Genomic DNA, 15,003 nt, shown 5'->3' with positions numbered 1-15,003 from the left:
CTGTATGTATGTGTATGTATGTGTATGTATGTGTGTATATATATATATATATATATATATATATATATATATATATATATATATATATATATATATATATATATATATATATATATACTGTTGTGTGGCACAGTCCTGGGGTCGGTGTGTAGATGCCTGCCTTTGTTGGAACAAATCCATGTGTAAAAACCAGTGTTGATCATGATACTGAGCTGTGTCCTGATACAGTGCCTGACATTTTTTTGTAGTATCTGTGTTTTGTACACAACACTGTGCTATATATTACTATAGTTTGTATACGAATTCTGGGTGTCCATCTTGATGCTGTATACTTGGTTACTGTGTGTGCAGATTTATTGTGTCAATCTCAGTGATGTATACTGGGTGCTGTGTATGCAAATCTGTACACGTCACTGCTGTATACAGAGGTGCTCTGTGTGCAGATCTTGTGTGTTCATCTCATGACTGTATACTTGGTTGATGTGTGTGCAGATTCTACGTGTACATCTCTGTGCTATATACTGAGGTGCTGTGTGTGTAGAACCCGCATCATAAACTTCCGGAAAACTTCTTACCAACCAAAAAAACTGGCTTCCATCATCACAATCTGCCGATTTAGATAATGGACAATTTTTTGTCCCAACGGGAGAATAGCACCAGCTGTAGAGGCCTGGTGTAGAACTGGGCAAATGGGATCACCTCGAGGGTCACCACTGTTTTGCTTTGAACACTCATGCAGAAGTGGAAATGCAGAGGAACGGCTTGGGGAATGGATGCCAACATTTTTTTCATTCTGGAAGAAAAACTTTTGCTTGGACAGTGAACAGCATTCCCAGGAAGATGATGTGTAGGGTTCAGAGCTGACTTAGATTGATGATTCACCAGGAGCGGGATAGCATATCCAGTGTGATCTACAGGCTTTTGAAGTTCTCGGAGAAGAACAGAGTCTTGACAAAGATGTCTTCTAAGTAGAGAATAACTGCTCTCCCCCTGATGCCCAAAAGGCCTATGACCTCTGTGAACACCCTGGGATCGGTGGCCAATTCAAAGGGGAGAATTGCAAACTGAAAATAAGACTAATTGACAACAATCAGAATGAAGTATATTGAGCGTTCCTTGGGAACAGTAAAAAGATTTGAATAAAACCCTTTGAAACATTCTTGAGTGGGAAACATAACATTAATATCTGAATGGAGGAAACGGTATGGGGAAAAAATTGCTGTGAGGGACAGGATGGAGAAAAACAATATCACATGGGATTTGAGAACTCTATGTTCGGAGGAAACAATTCTTCTGACCCAGGTGTAATTTACTGCCGGAATCCACACATTCTGGAACAAGCCACCAACCCAAAGAGGGTTCCCTGGTTGAGGTGCTCAGTCACGCTGCGAAAAACGTCTTCATTCTGGTCTGTGAGGGCTTAGCAGGCTAATTACATGGATGTCAGGATGGTGTAGTTTTGAAGGATGGCCTCTTCTTTTCTTCAAGGGTGGTTGGCCTCTCTTGGCAGTTAAAGACGAGAACTGTCTGCGTTGGACGAGGATCAAGTATAGGTCTAGGCTGTGGGAGCATGGAGCTCTTACCATTTGTGGTGTCAGAAATTATCTTGTCAAGTTTTTTTTCAAGAACTGGCAAGAGCCTGGAAGGAAAGGCTTGTGAGGGATTGTATGGATGCAAGGTCTGCATTCCAACACTTGAGCCAAAGAATTCGACAGATTGCTATAATGTGCTTAAAGCTTGAGCAGAACAGCTGGCTGCTTTGAAAAGTAGAGCAAAGATACTTACCCAAGTGGGCAATCTGATCTGCAAGTTCAGCTAACCCGGACATTGAAGCTCCAGATATGATTCCTTGATACAGATGTTTCGCCCAGGCAGCACCTCAGGTAGCAGCAAAAGGTAGCCACAAGGTGGTGAATATACGGTACATTTTATGTATGTATATTCAGGACTTTTTAACAGATGTGATAATCCAAGGAAAATGCCACTAATTTTTATTTAAAAAATGTAGTGGCTTATTGGATTGTGGGGGGGGGGGGGAATTACTGTAGCAAAATACAGACTACATATGAAGTAGTAACAAAGAAATAGTCAATAGTCCATTTGTCCATGGTCAATTCATTAGATTAGTTGAGGTTTTTTATCACCCATCTTCTCTAGAATGCTGTGTGGAAGATTTTCATGTGCTTGCGAGGACATTCACTCACATTCCGTGATTCCATGAGAGTGAATGTCTGAGCTTCAGATCTAGCAGTTGCAGCAGCACATATCAGCCTCTGAGTGTAGATCCCTTGGGTGAAGAGACCCCCTCCCCACATAAGTGTATGTATCACATTATATGATTTTTAAAGATTATATGCAATAAAATGCAATTTAAGTATTTGATCGCCTACCAACCCAACAAGAATTTTGACTCGCACAGACCTGTTAGTTTTTTATTTAAGAAGCCCTCCTACTCTGTACTCATAACCTGTATTAATTACACCCATTTGAACTCGATACCTGTATAAAAGACACCTGTCCACACACTCAATTAATCACACTCAAACCTCTTCACCAGGGTCAAGACCAAAGAGCTGTCTAAGGGTATGTGCACACGTTGCGGATTTTGCTGCGGATCCGCAGTGGATTGGCCGCTGCAGATTCGCAACAGTTTTCCATGCGTTTACAGTACCATGTAAACCTATGGAAAACAAAATCCGCAGTGCACATGCTGTGGGAAAAAACACACAGAAACGTAGTGTTGTTTATTCCGCAGCATGTCAATTCTTTGTGCGGTTTACACCTGCTCCATAATAGGAATTCGCAGGTGTAAAACTGCAGGTGGACTCAACACAAAATCCGCCAAAAAAAGCCGCGGTATATCTGCGGTAATTCCGCAAGGAATCTGCAGTGCGGGTTGCCTGCAGATTTACCAAAATCAGTCTGGGAAAATCCGCAGATTAATCCGCAACGTGTGCACGTGGCCTTAGGATGCCAGGGACAAAATTGTAGACCTGCACAAGGCTGGGATGGGCTTCAGGATAATAGGCAAGCAGCTTGGTGAGAAGGCACCAACTGTTGGTGCAATTAGAAAATGGAAGAAACACAAGATAACTGTCAATCTTCCTCAGTCTGGGACTCCATGCAAGATCTTGCCTCATGGGGTAAGGATCATTCTGAGAGAGGTACAGAATCAACCCAGAACTACACGAGAGGACCTGGTGAATGACCTGAAGGGAGCTGGAGCCACAGTCTCAAACATTACCATTAGTAGCACACTATGCCGTCATGGATAAAAATCCTGCAGGGCACGTAAGGTCCCCCTGCTCACGCCAGCACATGTCCATGTCCTAGACTTGCAGTGCTGCGCCCCCTGCTGGCATAACCTCATATGAACTCTAGCGTGGGAATTTTTCTGATTATTTTCTCACGCTCGAGTTCATCTGAGGTTATACCAGCAGGGGGCGCAGCAACGCAAGTCTAGGTAGCTACGTTGCCCTGCTTCCCATTCATTCCCCAGTTTTTACAGGCAGGGGCGGCTGCATTAGCAGAGCTCCTGTTTGTAAAATTATTTAACCCCTTCAGATAGATTTACAGCGTGGGACAAGACTGAAGGACTGAAGGTATGGGATATTGTTGATTTTTTATTTTAACTTTGTTACAGGTGACAAGGGTCTTCAATTGGATTGAGAGTATAATAAACTATTACAACACCCTGTGTCTTTATTTCAATAAAATACTTTTTTCTAATGTGTGTGTGCTTTACTACTATTGGATTAATAATGGATAGGTGTCTTATTGACACCTCTCCATTATTAACCTGGCTTAATGTCACCTTACAATAGCAAGGTGACATTAACCCTTTATTACCCCATATCCCACCGCTACACGGGAGTGGGAAGAGAGGCTAAGTGCCAGAATAGGCGCATCTTACAGATGTTCCTTTTCTGGGGTGACTGGGGGCAGATGTTTTTAGCGAGGGGGGGTCCTATAACCATGGTCCCTCTCTATTAATATCTGCCCTCAGTCACTGGCTTTCCCACTCTGGCGGAGAAAATTGCAGAGGAGCCCACGCCAATGTTTACCGTGATTTAACCCTTTATTTTAACAGCTAGAGCCCCAAAATTTTTGCACACAGACACTTGGAACATTACTAATGAGGAATATGTAAAAAATAAGGGATATGAAATGGTTTACTGTATGTAAACCATGTCTCATCTCCCTATACTATGTGTAGACATTTATTTTAGCTATTCCATTCTAACCTGTCAGTGTGATTTTACTGTACACTGCGCTGAATTGCTGGCTTTTCTATAGAACACCGCTGCGTATTTCTCACAAGTCACACTGTTGGTCCGTGTGTAATCCGTATTTTTCTCACCCCCATAGACTTTTCATTGCAGGATTTTTTGCGCAATACGCTGACAAACGCAGCATTCTGCGATTTTCTACGGCCATACAAGCACGTAAAATACGGATGCGTAAAATACGCCAGATAGGAGCTGGGCCATAGAGAATCATTGTACCGTGTGCAATGTGTGTTTTCTGCGCCTCTCATACGTCCATAAAACTCGCTAGTGTGACGCCGGCCTAATAAACATGTTGAGGCTGTCTAACAGCTGCAATCATGCAGCCGAGGGTACTCGAACATAATATACGAGCACACCCAGATGCTCAGATGACAACCAAGCATCAGGGAAGGTCTAACCTCTGTAATTGCTAACAAAGGTTTCTGTACCAAATATTAAGTTCTGTTTTTCAAGCTCATTCACTCATTACTAGTATCAATGCCACTTGTCGTGTTTGTGGAAGAAGGATGAGTACAGCCCCAAGAACACTGTCCCAACCGTGAAGCATGGTGAGAGAAACCTCATAATTTGGGGGTGCTTTTCTGCAAAGGGGAGAGGACGACTGCACCATATTGAAAGTAGGATGGATGGGGTCATGTATCGTGATATTTTGTATGCAAAAATTGAAAGGAATGGATGGCACTCACCAGTTAAAAAAACTTCTTTATTCCAATACTTTAAAACATCGGCATCGGGAGGGTGGGAGCAGGAGTGGAATGGACGACAGCTTTCGCTGTAGTGGCGCTTATGATATTTGGGCCAACAACCTCCTTCCCTCAGTTAGCATTGAAGATGGGTGTCTGGGTCTTCCAGCATGACAATGCCCCAAAATATACAGCCAGGGCAACTAAGGAGTGGCTCCATAAAAAACATTTCAAGGTCCTGGTGTGGCCTAGCCAGTCTCCAGACCTGAACCCAATAGAAAATCTTCGGAGGGTGCGGAAAGTTAATGTTGCCCAGTGACAGCCCAGAAACCTGAAATATCTGGAGAAGATCTGTATGGAGGAGTGGGCCAAAATCCTTGCTTCAGTGTGTGCAAACTTAATACAGTTAACGTCTGACCTCTGGAATTACAAAGGTTTCTGTACCAAATAGTAAGTTCTGTTTTTCAATTGTATCAAACACATATTTCATGCAATAAAAGGCAAATTAATTATGTAAAAATCATACAATGTGATTTTTTTTTTTCTAGATTCTCTCATAGTTGTAGTGTATCCATAATAAGGATTGCAGACCTCTAATATAAATATATAGCGTTCCTTACCATTCCACTGACCTAGGTGTACATAGAAGTTAACGCATTTGATGTCCATAAACCTCCCGTTAGGGTGCAGGAAACCCTAGTATTGGGAACTAATGTTATAATTTTATTTAACTTAATATTTACCACAAGGCCAACCTGCAACTTCAAATGCAGACATCATATGGATTCCTCTTGTCAGTTCCAGGTTTTTTTTTTTTTTTTCTTTAGGCTGCATCAGAGAGTGGAAAGGCAATCGTTTTAGGTAACCTAGGCACTGGAGGAGCCACCAAGGAAGAGGAAGACTGGGTTGCTATGAGGTCTGCTTGAAAAGGAAATAGTACCTCCATACGTTTTAGTCCATAGAAACGCTTTTCAGTTTTTGCTTACTCCTCGGTGAATACTGAGAAGAGAGAAAAAAAATTGGTGATGAATCCAACCCTGGAGTCAGCACGGGCTGAGGGATCCGCTTCCTTCATCTTGAGGGATTGGTTCACAGCACAGACAACTGTCATCCATGTCTCTCCGCTTTTGGGCCTGATCACAATTCAGATCTGAGTCGAAACCAGAATTGTATTTCCAATTCATGAGGTGGCGGAGTCTCTGGGAAGAAAGAGCAGAATGGAGAGTGTGGTCCAGGAGTTATGAAGAGAGGAGATATCTGAGATGAAAGTCTCTCTCTAGGCTGCTTAGAACAATGATGTGATCTGCCATTTTGGTGTGTCTGACTCATTCTGGGCAGGTTTCCCAGAACCTGGTGCAGTAATGAACGTGGGAATCTACTCCAGGATGGTGGCCAAGGTCTGTGACGCCTTCATCAGATCTACAACAGACAGAGAGGTTAATGATCCAAGCTGGGGGGGGGGGGGGCACGTTCTCTGAGGGCATTACAGAGGGAGGAAAGGCCAAGGGCACAGATCGTCCGCACAAGAACCTGAACGCTGACACTGTTAGGAGACTGAAAAGGTTCTGCCATCCAGGCAAGAGAGGAAACAGCTTGACCCCGCGCAGACTTTACTATCTCTGGAGCCTGAAGACCGCAGCGTCTGATTTCTCCTACTCCTGCACTGATTAGAAGCACTTCACCTTCGTATTAAATGGTGTAAATTTCTTTTGGCAGTGCAGGGGTTAATCTGCTTTGTTGAGAGCTCCTGGAGCATTAAGGCTCTCAGCTGTGCACTGTTAGCCACTCCCATCTCCTATATAATCTGGGCCCTGGTTAGCACTCATTGTCAGAGTAAGCTTATGCTGCATGGCTGGAGGCTGTTGCTGGTTGTAATGAAATACGCTAGGTGAATTTATCTGTGACTTGCTGGGTTTTCAGTTTGAGAATTGCCTTTCTTCTCTTACTTTGGTTTTACCCCATCCTCCACTCCTTGGTGCATCCCTCTGTTATTTGTGTGAGTATATTTGTATGTTTCGTATTTTTTGTTATCACTGTTCGTATTGCTTTGTTAGTCTGGTTGGTGTACCTATGGTATACTAGTACTCCCCTCTTCCCTGGGTGGGAGAAGTGTACAGTCTGAGTCAAGAGCTAAGGCGAGGTTCGTGGCCCCGGCATCTGCATCATCAGAAGTAATCCGGGGAGCAGGTCGAGCTAGGGCGCCCCCTAGCGTTAGGGACAGTGAAGGAGCCCCTGGTCCCGGGACACCTGACATCAGAATTGTGACATGAACATTCTCAGTGGACACCTGACATCAGAATCGTGACATGTACATTCTCCTCTGTTTCCGTGTCTAGAGGAAACGAGAAAAAGTTTAATAAAAAAAAAACAACACAATTTGCACAAACCTTTGTGTGCCTCCTAAGTGACACTTTTCTAAACTGAATAGCTTGAGTGCCAGTAGGCGAGTGTAGCCTGCTGTGGAGGAGCCAATGTCTTTTTCTTCAGGTTGTAATTTTTAGTGTCAGCCTCCTGGTGGCAACAGTGTGCACCCATGGTTTTCTATGTCCCCCAATGGGGGACCGAGAATGAGATTTTCAGTATACGATATTTAAGGTCTATCCTTGAGTGCTCAGTTGACTACTGCAACCTTTACATCGTTGGCAGAGCGCTCTCTACTTAGTAACATCAGTTCTGGGTATAGCAGCATTGTCTCTTTCACTTCAATGTGGTAATACCCAGTTCAGCTACCACTATGTAATATTGTGATCTAGAAAAACGTTTATGGCCATGTTCTCGCGTATACTAAATGCTGAGTTTTTTGCTTAGCTTTTTTGTGGATATCTGTTGCCTGTAAATGCTTTTGCCTAGACTGTGTAATTTCATGAAAACTCGTGGCCATATTTTATTTAAAGACTATATGGTTTTTGGTGAATATCTTACCTGTATGTTGCTCTGGAAAGTCTAAAGTATGCATACAAAACACAATTGCGTTTTCAGCTGTAGAATCACAGTGCTTCTGCACTAAAGAAAAAATTAAACTGTCAAAAAGGGGGAAAAATACCAAAAATTACAGTGATGTGAGCAGATTAGTGTAGACACGTGCAGAAAAAAAAAACGCAGCATTTTTGTATGTGGCAACATGGTCTAAGGGAGGAAGTGCTCTTTTGTTTTGCTTATTTTTTTTGTTCATTTTCGATATTTCGTATTCCTATAAACAATTATTTCTTATTGTAGTCATTAATTGTCTTGATCTTCGTGACGCACAGAAACAGTCTGAGAAGAATATCCCAGTCCTTTAGATTGTAAACTGTTGATTATGTGCATTTTTTTTTTTTTTTTTTTAATTCAGACATTGAAAAAAGTGGATACTAGAAATAATATGCTGGAAAAGCACGTAATTCACTCAGTTCATGAGGCATTTAACGAACTATTCCTTGCTCTTAAAAAAAGGTGGGTATTGTTTAGTCACTTTGATTTGGATTGTCGATTTAAATGACTGTACAGTATGTGTGGTGTGCACATGTTTATATTGGAAGTATAAAAAAGACCTGTTTCTCATCTAAATATGTCTATGAATATGGTGTTACGGCGATCAGTGTCTAAAAACTGTTTATCCACACAATAAGGTGAATGAAGGGGCTTTAGTTGCAGTACCAGACACCACTGCATGGAGTAAGTAAACTACTGAAATGCTGGACCTCAGGCATTCCCACATTCGTGGACCGTAGTGTTACTGTATGTTCTATGTAAATGAAAATTTGAGCCAAGCGTTTGATTAACCACTTCCTGACATCTGCCGTATATGTACGACACAAGTTGGAAACGGGTTTTTGGATTAGGCTTTCTGGATGAGACCCCCACATACCTGGCAGATAATGGCTGTGAACCCAGCCAGGATCTGCCTCTAAGGGTTCACTCACATCTGCATGTAAAGATGGCAAGTGCAGTGTGAGAAAAGATCACATTGCAATCGCATCAATGTTATTCAATGAGGCAGTGTTCATCTGCAAGTTTTTCCTCACCTGGAATTGGGGTAAGGAAAAAAAATCGCAGCATGCGGAGTATGGCCACGTAAGACGCCTGAGACTCACCAATGTAAGTCTACGAGTGCGAGAAAAAAATTGCACGGCACACGGACCATCCGTTTGCCATCAGATTTTTTTTTTTTTTTTTACACACATATCATAGGAAACCCGACATTTCATCAGCCACGAACAGTAAATTCAGAGTGAACAGTTAGAGATATATAAAATAGATGTATAGATATATAGGAAGATGTCAGTCAGATATATAATCATTGCTTTGCGTGTGTATTTTTGTATACTTTTTATATAGCTAATAAATGCGAAAAAATGGCGTGAACCAGATGAGGGAAAGGAGACAGCTGGGAGCTGGTGTTATTATTCTGGGAAGAGGCCATAATATCTATGGAGCTTCCCAGGCTATTGATATCAGCCAGCAGATATCCGCTTAGCCTTTACCAATTGTTAAAAGGGGGGGGTCCGCTGACCACAAGCCCAGGGGTTGGTAATGGAGAGGTGTCTGTCACAAACCCCCATTACTAACCCCATAAGTTAAAAGAAGAAAGCACATGTTGAAAACTCCTTTAATTGTAAAAGGCACTCCCTGACAATTGCCCTCTTGTGCCCATTTAATATGATAAAAGTAATCCATAGGGTCCGCTGTAATCCATAATATGGACGTCCCATTACGAACCGGCTGCTGTGACGAGCGGTCGCGTGAGTAATGTTATCGCAGTTCACAGCCGATGACCTATGGTAAACTTACTGATATCACCGCAAGCAGCGTGAGAACTGTCAGTAAGTTCACATGCTACGAGCGGTGACGTCGGTAAGGTTACCCCAGTTCATCAGCTGTGAACTGCAATAATCTTACTCGCATTGCCGCTTGTCACAGCAGCCGGATTTACACGCTACTCTGTGTGTTTCGGCTGCAGCGCTGAGCGGTAACTTTACTGATGTCGCTACTCATCGCAGCCTTAGGGTATGTGCACACGTTGCGGATTCCCTGCGGATCCGCAGTGTTTTTTGCGGTGCAGAAACGCTGCAGATCCGCAATTAATTTACAGTACAATGTAAATCAATGAGAAAAAAAAAATGCACACTTTGCGGAAAATCCGCTGCGGAATCGCTGCGGTTTAAAAGAAGTAGCATGTCACTACTTTTTTGTGAATCTGCAGCGTTTTTGTACCCATTCCATTATAGAAAACCGCAGGGGTAAAAAACGCAGCAAATCTGCAAGAAAACAGCATCAAAAACGCACAAAAGAACGCTGCTTAACCGCACAAAAAAACGCAGGTGCGTTTTCTGCCAGGAGAGACAGAATCCGCACCAGAAATTCCTAAGCCTAATCTGCAACGTGTGCACATAGCGTTAGGATGTAGCAGAGTCGGGGATTGTCGAGGGAAATCCATAATAATCATTACGGCAGACCCTTCCGAATACTTTAAATTTTTTTTTTTTTTTTTATGGGATTAAATGAGTAAAAGAGGGTAATTGTCAGGGAGTGCTTTTTACAGTTAAATGGCTTTTCTGTGTATGTTTATTGATTTTGACTACAGGGTTAGAAATGGGAGTGTCTGACAGACACCTCTCCATTACTATCCCTTGGGCTTATGTCAGCAGACATTACACAGCTGACATCAACACCATAACTATAACCCCGATTGCTAATGTATAGTGATGAGCGAGTGTACTCGTTGCTCGGGTTTTCCAGAGCACGCTTGGGTGGTCTCTGAGTATTTGTCAGTGTTCGGAGATCTATCACCGCAGCTGCATGATTTACAGCTACTAGCCAGGCTGAGTACATGTGGGGGTTGCCTGGTTGCTAGGGAATCCCCACATGTATTCAAGCTGGCTAATAGCTGTAAATCATTTAGGTGAGGTGATGAAAACTAAATCTCCGAGCAGTCACAAATACTCGGACACCACCCGAGCATGCTCAGGAAAACCCGAGCAACGAGTACACTTGCTCATCACTACTAATGTATCATGGCAATCGAGAAGAACTGAGGCTAAGCGCCAGAATTGGATGTGCCATTTCTGGGGCGGCTGAGGGCTGGTGTTTTTAGTCTGTTAAGGGGCCAAAATCTATGGCCCCTTACCGGCCTATTAACATCAGCCCCCAATTGTTTGTTTTTTTTTTTCACCATGTTCACCAAATGCTAAAACGGACATGGCACTATGATTCTCCAGGTCATTTCTAGTTTGTTGCTACCAAACATGTATAGGTTCTTTTTTTTTTTTTTTTTATTTAAGTGGTGACAAAAAAATTCTAAAGTTTGTTTAAAAAGGGGGAAAAAAAAGTGCCATTTTCCGAGACCCATTTTGTTGTTATGCCGTTTACTGATCAGATTTTTTTTTTATATATTCATAGATCGGGCGATAATGAACCCGGCAATACCAAATGTGTATTTCTTTGTTTGTTTTATTTTGAATTGGGGGTGATTAAAAAGTTTAAATTTTTAAAAATGTGTTTTTTTTTATTTTATTTTTTTTAACTAGCTTCAATAGTCTCCATGGGAGACTAGAAGCTGTGATCATCCGGTCACCTGTGCTACACACAGCAGGTCTGCAGCCCTGCTTTGTGCAGCGAAGAAGCTCACTTGGTATGAGTGGTATCTGGCTATGACAACCATAGGGGTCTACTGCAGACCCCGGGTTGTCATGCCAACCCATCGGCACCCGCGGTCATGTGACACTGGCACCAATGGGTGGGAATTAGTGACACACTTCCGGCACGAGCATGTTAAATGCCGCTGTCAGTTTTTGACAGAAGCATTTTACATGTTAACAGCTGCTGGTGGATCGCGATCCCACCTGTGGCTGTTAGGGGCAAATGTCACCTGATGAAAAGAAGTGGCCTCAGCGCCGAGGCCCACATCAAAGGGGGAGACCCGACATGCGCCGTACAAATACGTCGCATGTCGAGAAGGGGTTAAAAGGCTTAAAGTGGTTTTCCCACAAACAAAAGTTTGTTTTAATCACTATATATTGGAATAATAATAACTTGCACAATTTGATGTGTCAAAAAAAAAATGTTCCTGTGCTGACAATCTTTTATAAATATGCCCCTGCTCGGTACTTTGTAACGTCTGTGTCTCACCGAACAGGGACATGGTCTGATCATACCACAGCTACTGGCTGGGTGGGGTGAGTATATAGACATTACAGCAGGGGATCACAGCTGATTCATTCTTTGTGGTGTAACATTATTTAAGAATAGTCAGTGAAATGTTTTAGCTCACAAAAAGAATCAGCTTCGATTCCCTGCTACAGTATATTATCTGTAAACTCGCCCTCCCCGCCCGGCCAGTAGCTGTGGTATGATCAGACCATGTCCTGCACGGTCAGACACAGCCATTACACAGTACACAGCAGGGGCACATTTATAAGATTATCTCAGCACAGGAACATTTTATTTAAACACATCCAATTGTGGAAATTCAAATTAATAATAACTTGTTATTGGGACAGCCCATTTTAAAGATTACACATTTCCTTTTGTATTTTAGGCAAAAAAAAATTTTTACATTTTAAAAATTACAAAACTGAAAATTGTCCTATGCAAAAGTTTGGACACCCTGCATGGTTAGAACCTAGCAGAACCCCCTTTGAAAGTATCCCAGCTTATAAACGTTATTTGTAGCCAGCTTAGAATCTTTCAATTCTTGTGTAAGGGATTTTCATTCATTCTTCCTTGAAAACATTTTTCCAGTTCTGTGATATTCCTCGGTTGTCTTGCATGCACTGCTATTTTGAGGTCTATCCACAGATTTTCAATGATGTTCAGATCAGGGGACTGTGTGGGCCATTGTAAAACCTTCACTTTCCCGCCTTTTGTTGAGTTGAACATTAAGAAGAAGTCGCGATCAGCTGTAGCCCGGACTTCCTCTTCATGTTCGATTTGTCCGAAGGCCAGGACAGTGACGCCAGTGCTGATTTGGCACCGGTGTCACGTTTCACTATAACAGCACAGGAGCCCCGGGAGAGCAAGTGCTGACACCGCGGGAACGGCGCCAGCATGGGAAGGGAGTATAAGCTTCATTATTTTATGGTGGGCAAACATTTTGATCAAGAAGGGGTTGTCCTAGCAGTGGACAACCCCTTTAATGGTTGGCAAGATATTCTTTTCCTGAATCTATGCCTTTTTTTTCTCCACACATACCTTTGATCATTGTGGCCAAAGAGTTCTATTTTAACCTCATTGGTCCACAGGACTTGTTACCAAAATGTATCAGCTTGTTTAGATGTTATTTTGCATACTTCTGACACTGAATTTTATGGTAAGGATGCAGGGGAGCTTTTATGCTGATGACTCTTCCATGAAGGCCATATTTGTGCAGGTGTCGCTGAACAGTAGAACGTTGTACCACAATTCCAGAGTCTGCTAAATCTTTCTGAAAGTTATTAGCAGTCAAGCGGGGGTTCTGATTTGCCCCGCTATCAATCCTACAATGAAACCTACAAGAGAAAAAAGTAAGCAAAAACCCTGATATAACTAAGTAAAAAAACAAAAGTGCATTTAAAGAACACAGTTTTTAGTAATACTGTTTTTTGATCAAAAATAGCACAAAAGCCATCCCACCTCGTCAAGGTAACTCTGATCGGAACAGTCCTACACTGTCTAATATTAAAAACTTACCATGTGTCAATGTTGACCTCAGTGTGAATAAGGGCAGACAAAAGGACTGGGCCCAACCAGTGAAACACTAGACTGTGGAAGCCTTATATATAATCTCAAGCTCAGAAACGGGGAGGCCACACGCTGGCTTGCACAGAATGCAACAATACAGAGAAAAAAAAAACACAAAAATTGTGCTTAACTGGAGTTGGTTCACATGCAGAGGTTAAACGCATGTTCACATTGGCCACAAAACATTAAAACCTATAAGAGAAAAAAAGTAAGCAAAAACCCTGATATAACTAAGTAAAAAAGCAAAAGTGCATTTAAATAACAGAGATTTTAGTAATACTGTTTTTTGATAAAAAAAAAATAGCACAAAAGCCATCCCACCTCGTCAAGGTAACTCTGATCGGAACAGTCCTACCCTGTACCTTGACGAGGTGGGATGGCTTTTGTGCTATTTTTGATCAAAAAACAGTATTACTAAAAACTGTGTTCTTTAAATGCACTTTTGTTTTTTTACTTAGTTATATCAGGGTTTTTGCTTACTTTTTTTCTCTTGTAGGTTTTAATGTTTTGTGGCCAATGTGAACATGTGTTTAACCTCTGCATGTGTACCAACTCAAGTTAAGCTCAATCCTATAATGAGCTCGCACTGAAATTTTGCTTGGTTTTCCAGAACTTCTCTTGACCTCCACTGTTCGTGTTAACTGCCATTTATTCGGTCTCCCATAACAGTACCACGAGAGAGGGGATCCGCCCGTCAAGGACAGGAAACCTACAAACATAAAAGGGCGACACCTCTCTTCCGCATCAGTTGGTTTCCTGTCCCTGACAGGGGATCCACTTCAAACATACCTGTAAGAAGAAGGTAGAAGACTGAAGATGTGCCCAGGTTCGGCAGGCCGACTCAGGCAGAGGGGGTCCCCTGCCTCAGCCTGTCCGGTGTGCTGGAAGCGCCGCACTGCAGGGGGACTGAAGGTGTGGGCGGCAGCAGGAGAAGCAGCCTCTGAGTAGGAGAGCGGGCTTGAGCGTGGTCCATCGCCAGTGTAGGTGAGTAAGCGGGCTACGGCGTTGTCTGTCCCTGTGGCTGCGTCCGGGTTCGCGGTGGTGCTTTTCTGGCCGGCGGGCTGGGTTGGTGTCTGGCGGCGGAATGCTGCGGTGTGCATTTTGTTGCCAGTGTATTCTGTTGCGGTGGCTTCCGGCGTGCTTAGAAGACGCTGCCAGGGCGTGTCCTCGGTGACGTGGCCGGGGCGGGACCTTGGTTACGCGGCCGGGGCGCGACCTCTGTGACGCGATCTTTGACGTGGCCAGGGGTCGCTGAAAAAGATGGCGGCTGTGACGGTGAGTCTGGGGTCTCAGTCGGGGGCTGTAGGCATCGGGGCATGAAGCGTTGGATGCTG

At 43.1% G+C, this 15,003-nt stretch overlaps 1 protein-coding gene across 2 annotated transcripts in view; it reads left to right on the top strand.

The window, feature by feature from the left end:
* Positions 1 to 15,003, top strand: part of RNF17 (ring finger protein 17) — a 362,040-nt gene that overhangs the window by 42,561 nt on the left and 304,476 nt on the right. For both annotated transcript variants that reach the window (XM_077298329.1, XM_077298328.1), the window contains exon 4: positions 8,304 to 8,404. In XM_077298329.1, coding sequence (XP_077154444.1) covers positions 8,304 to 8,404 — 101 coding nt within the window. The remainder of the gene's footprint in view (positions 1 to 8,303; positions 8,405 to 15,003) is intronic.

Source organism: Ranitomeya variabilis, chromosome 3, assembly GCF_051348905.1.
Source record: "Ranitomeya variabilis isolate aRanVar5 chromosome 3, aRanVar5.hap1, whole genome shotgun sequence".
NCBI classification, from domain to species: Eukaryota; Metazoa; Chordata; class Amphibia; order Anura; family Dendrobatidae; genus Ranitomeya; species Ranitomeya variabilis.
The sequence above is the reverse complement of the archived record's forward strand: the minus strand, read 5'-3'. Positions and strand labels throughout refer to the sequence as shown.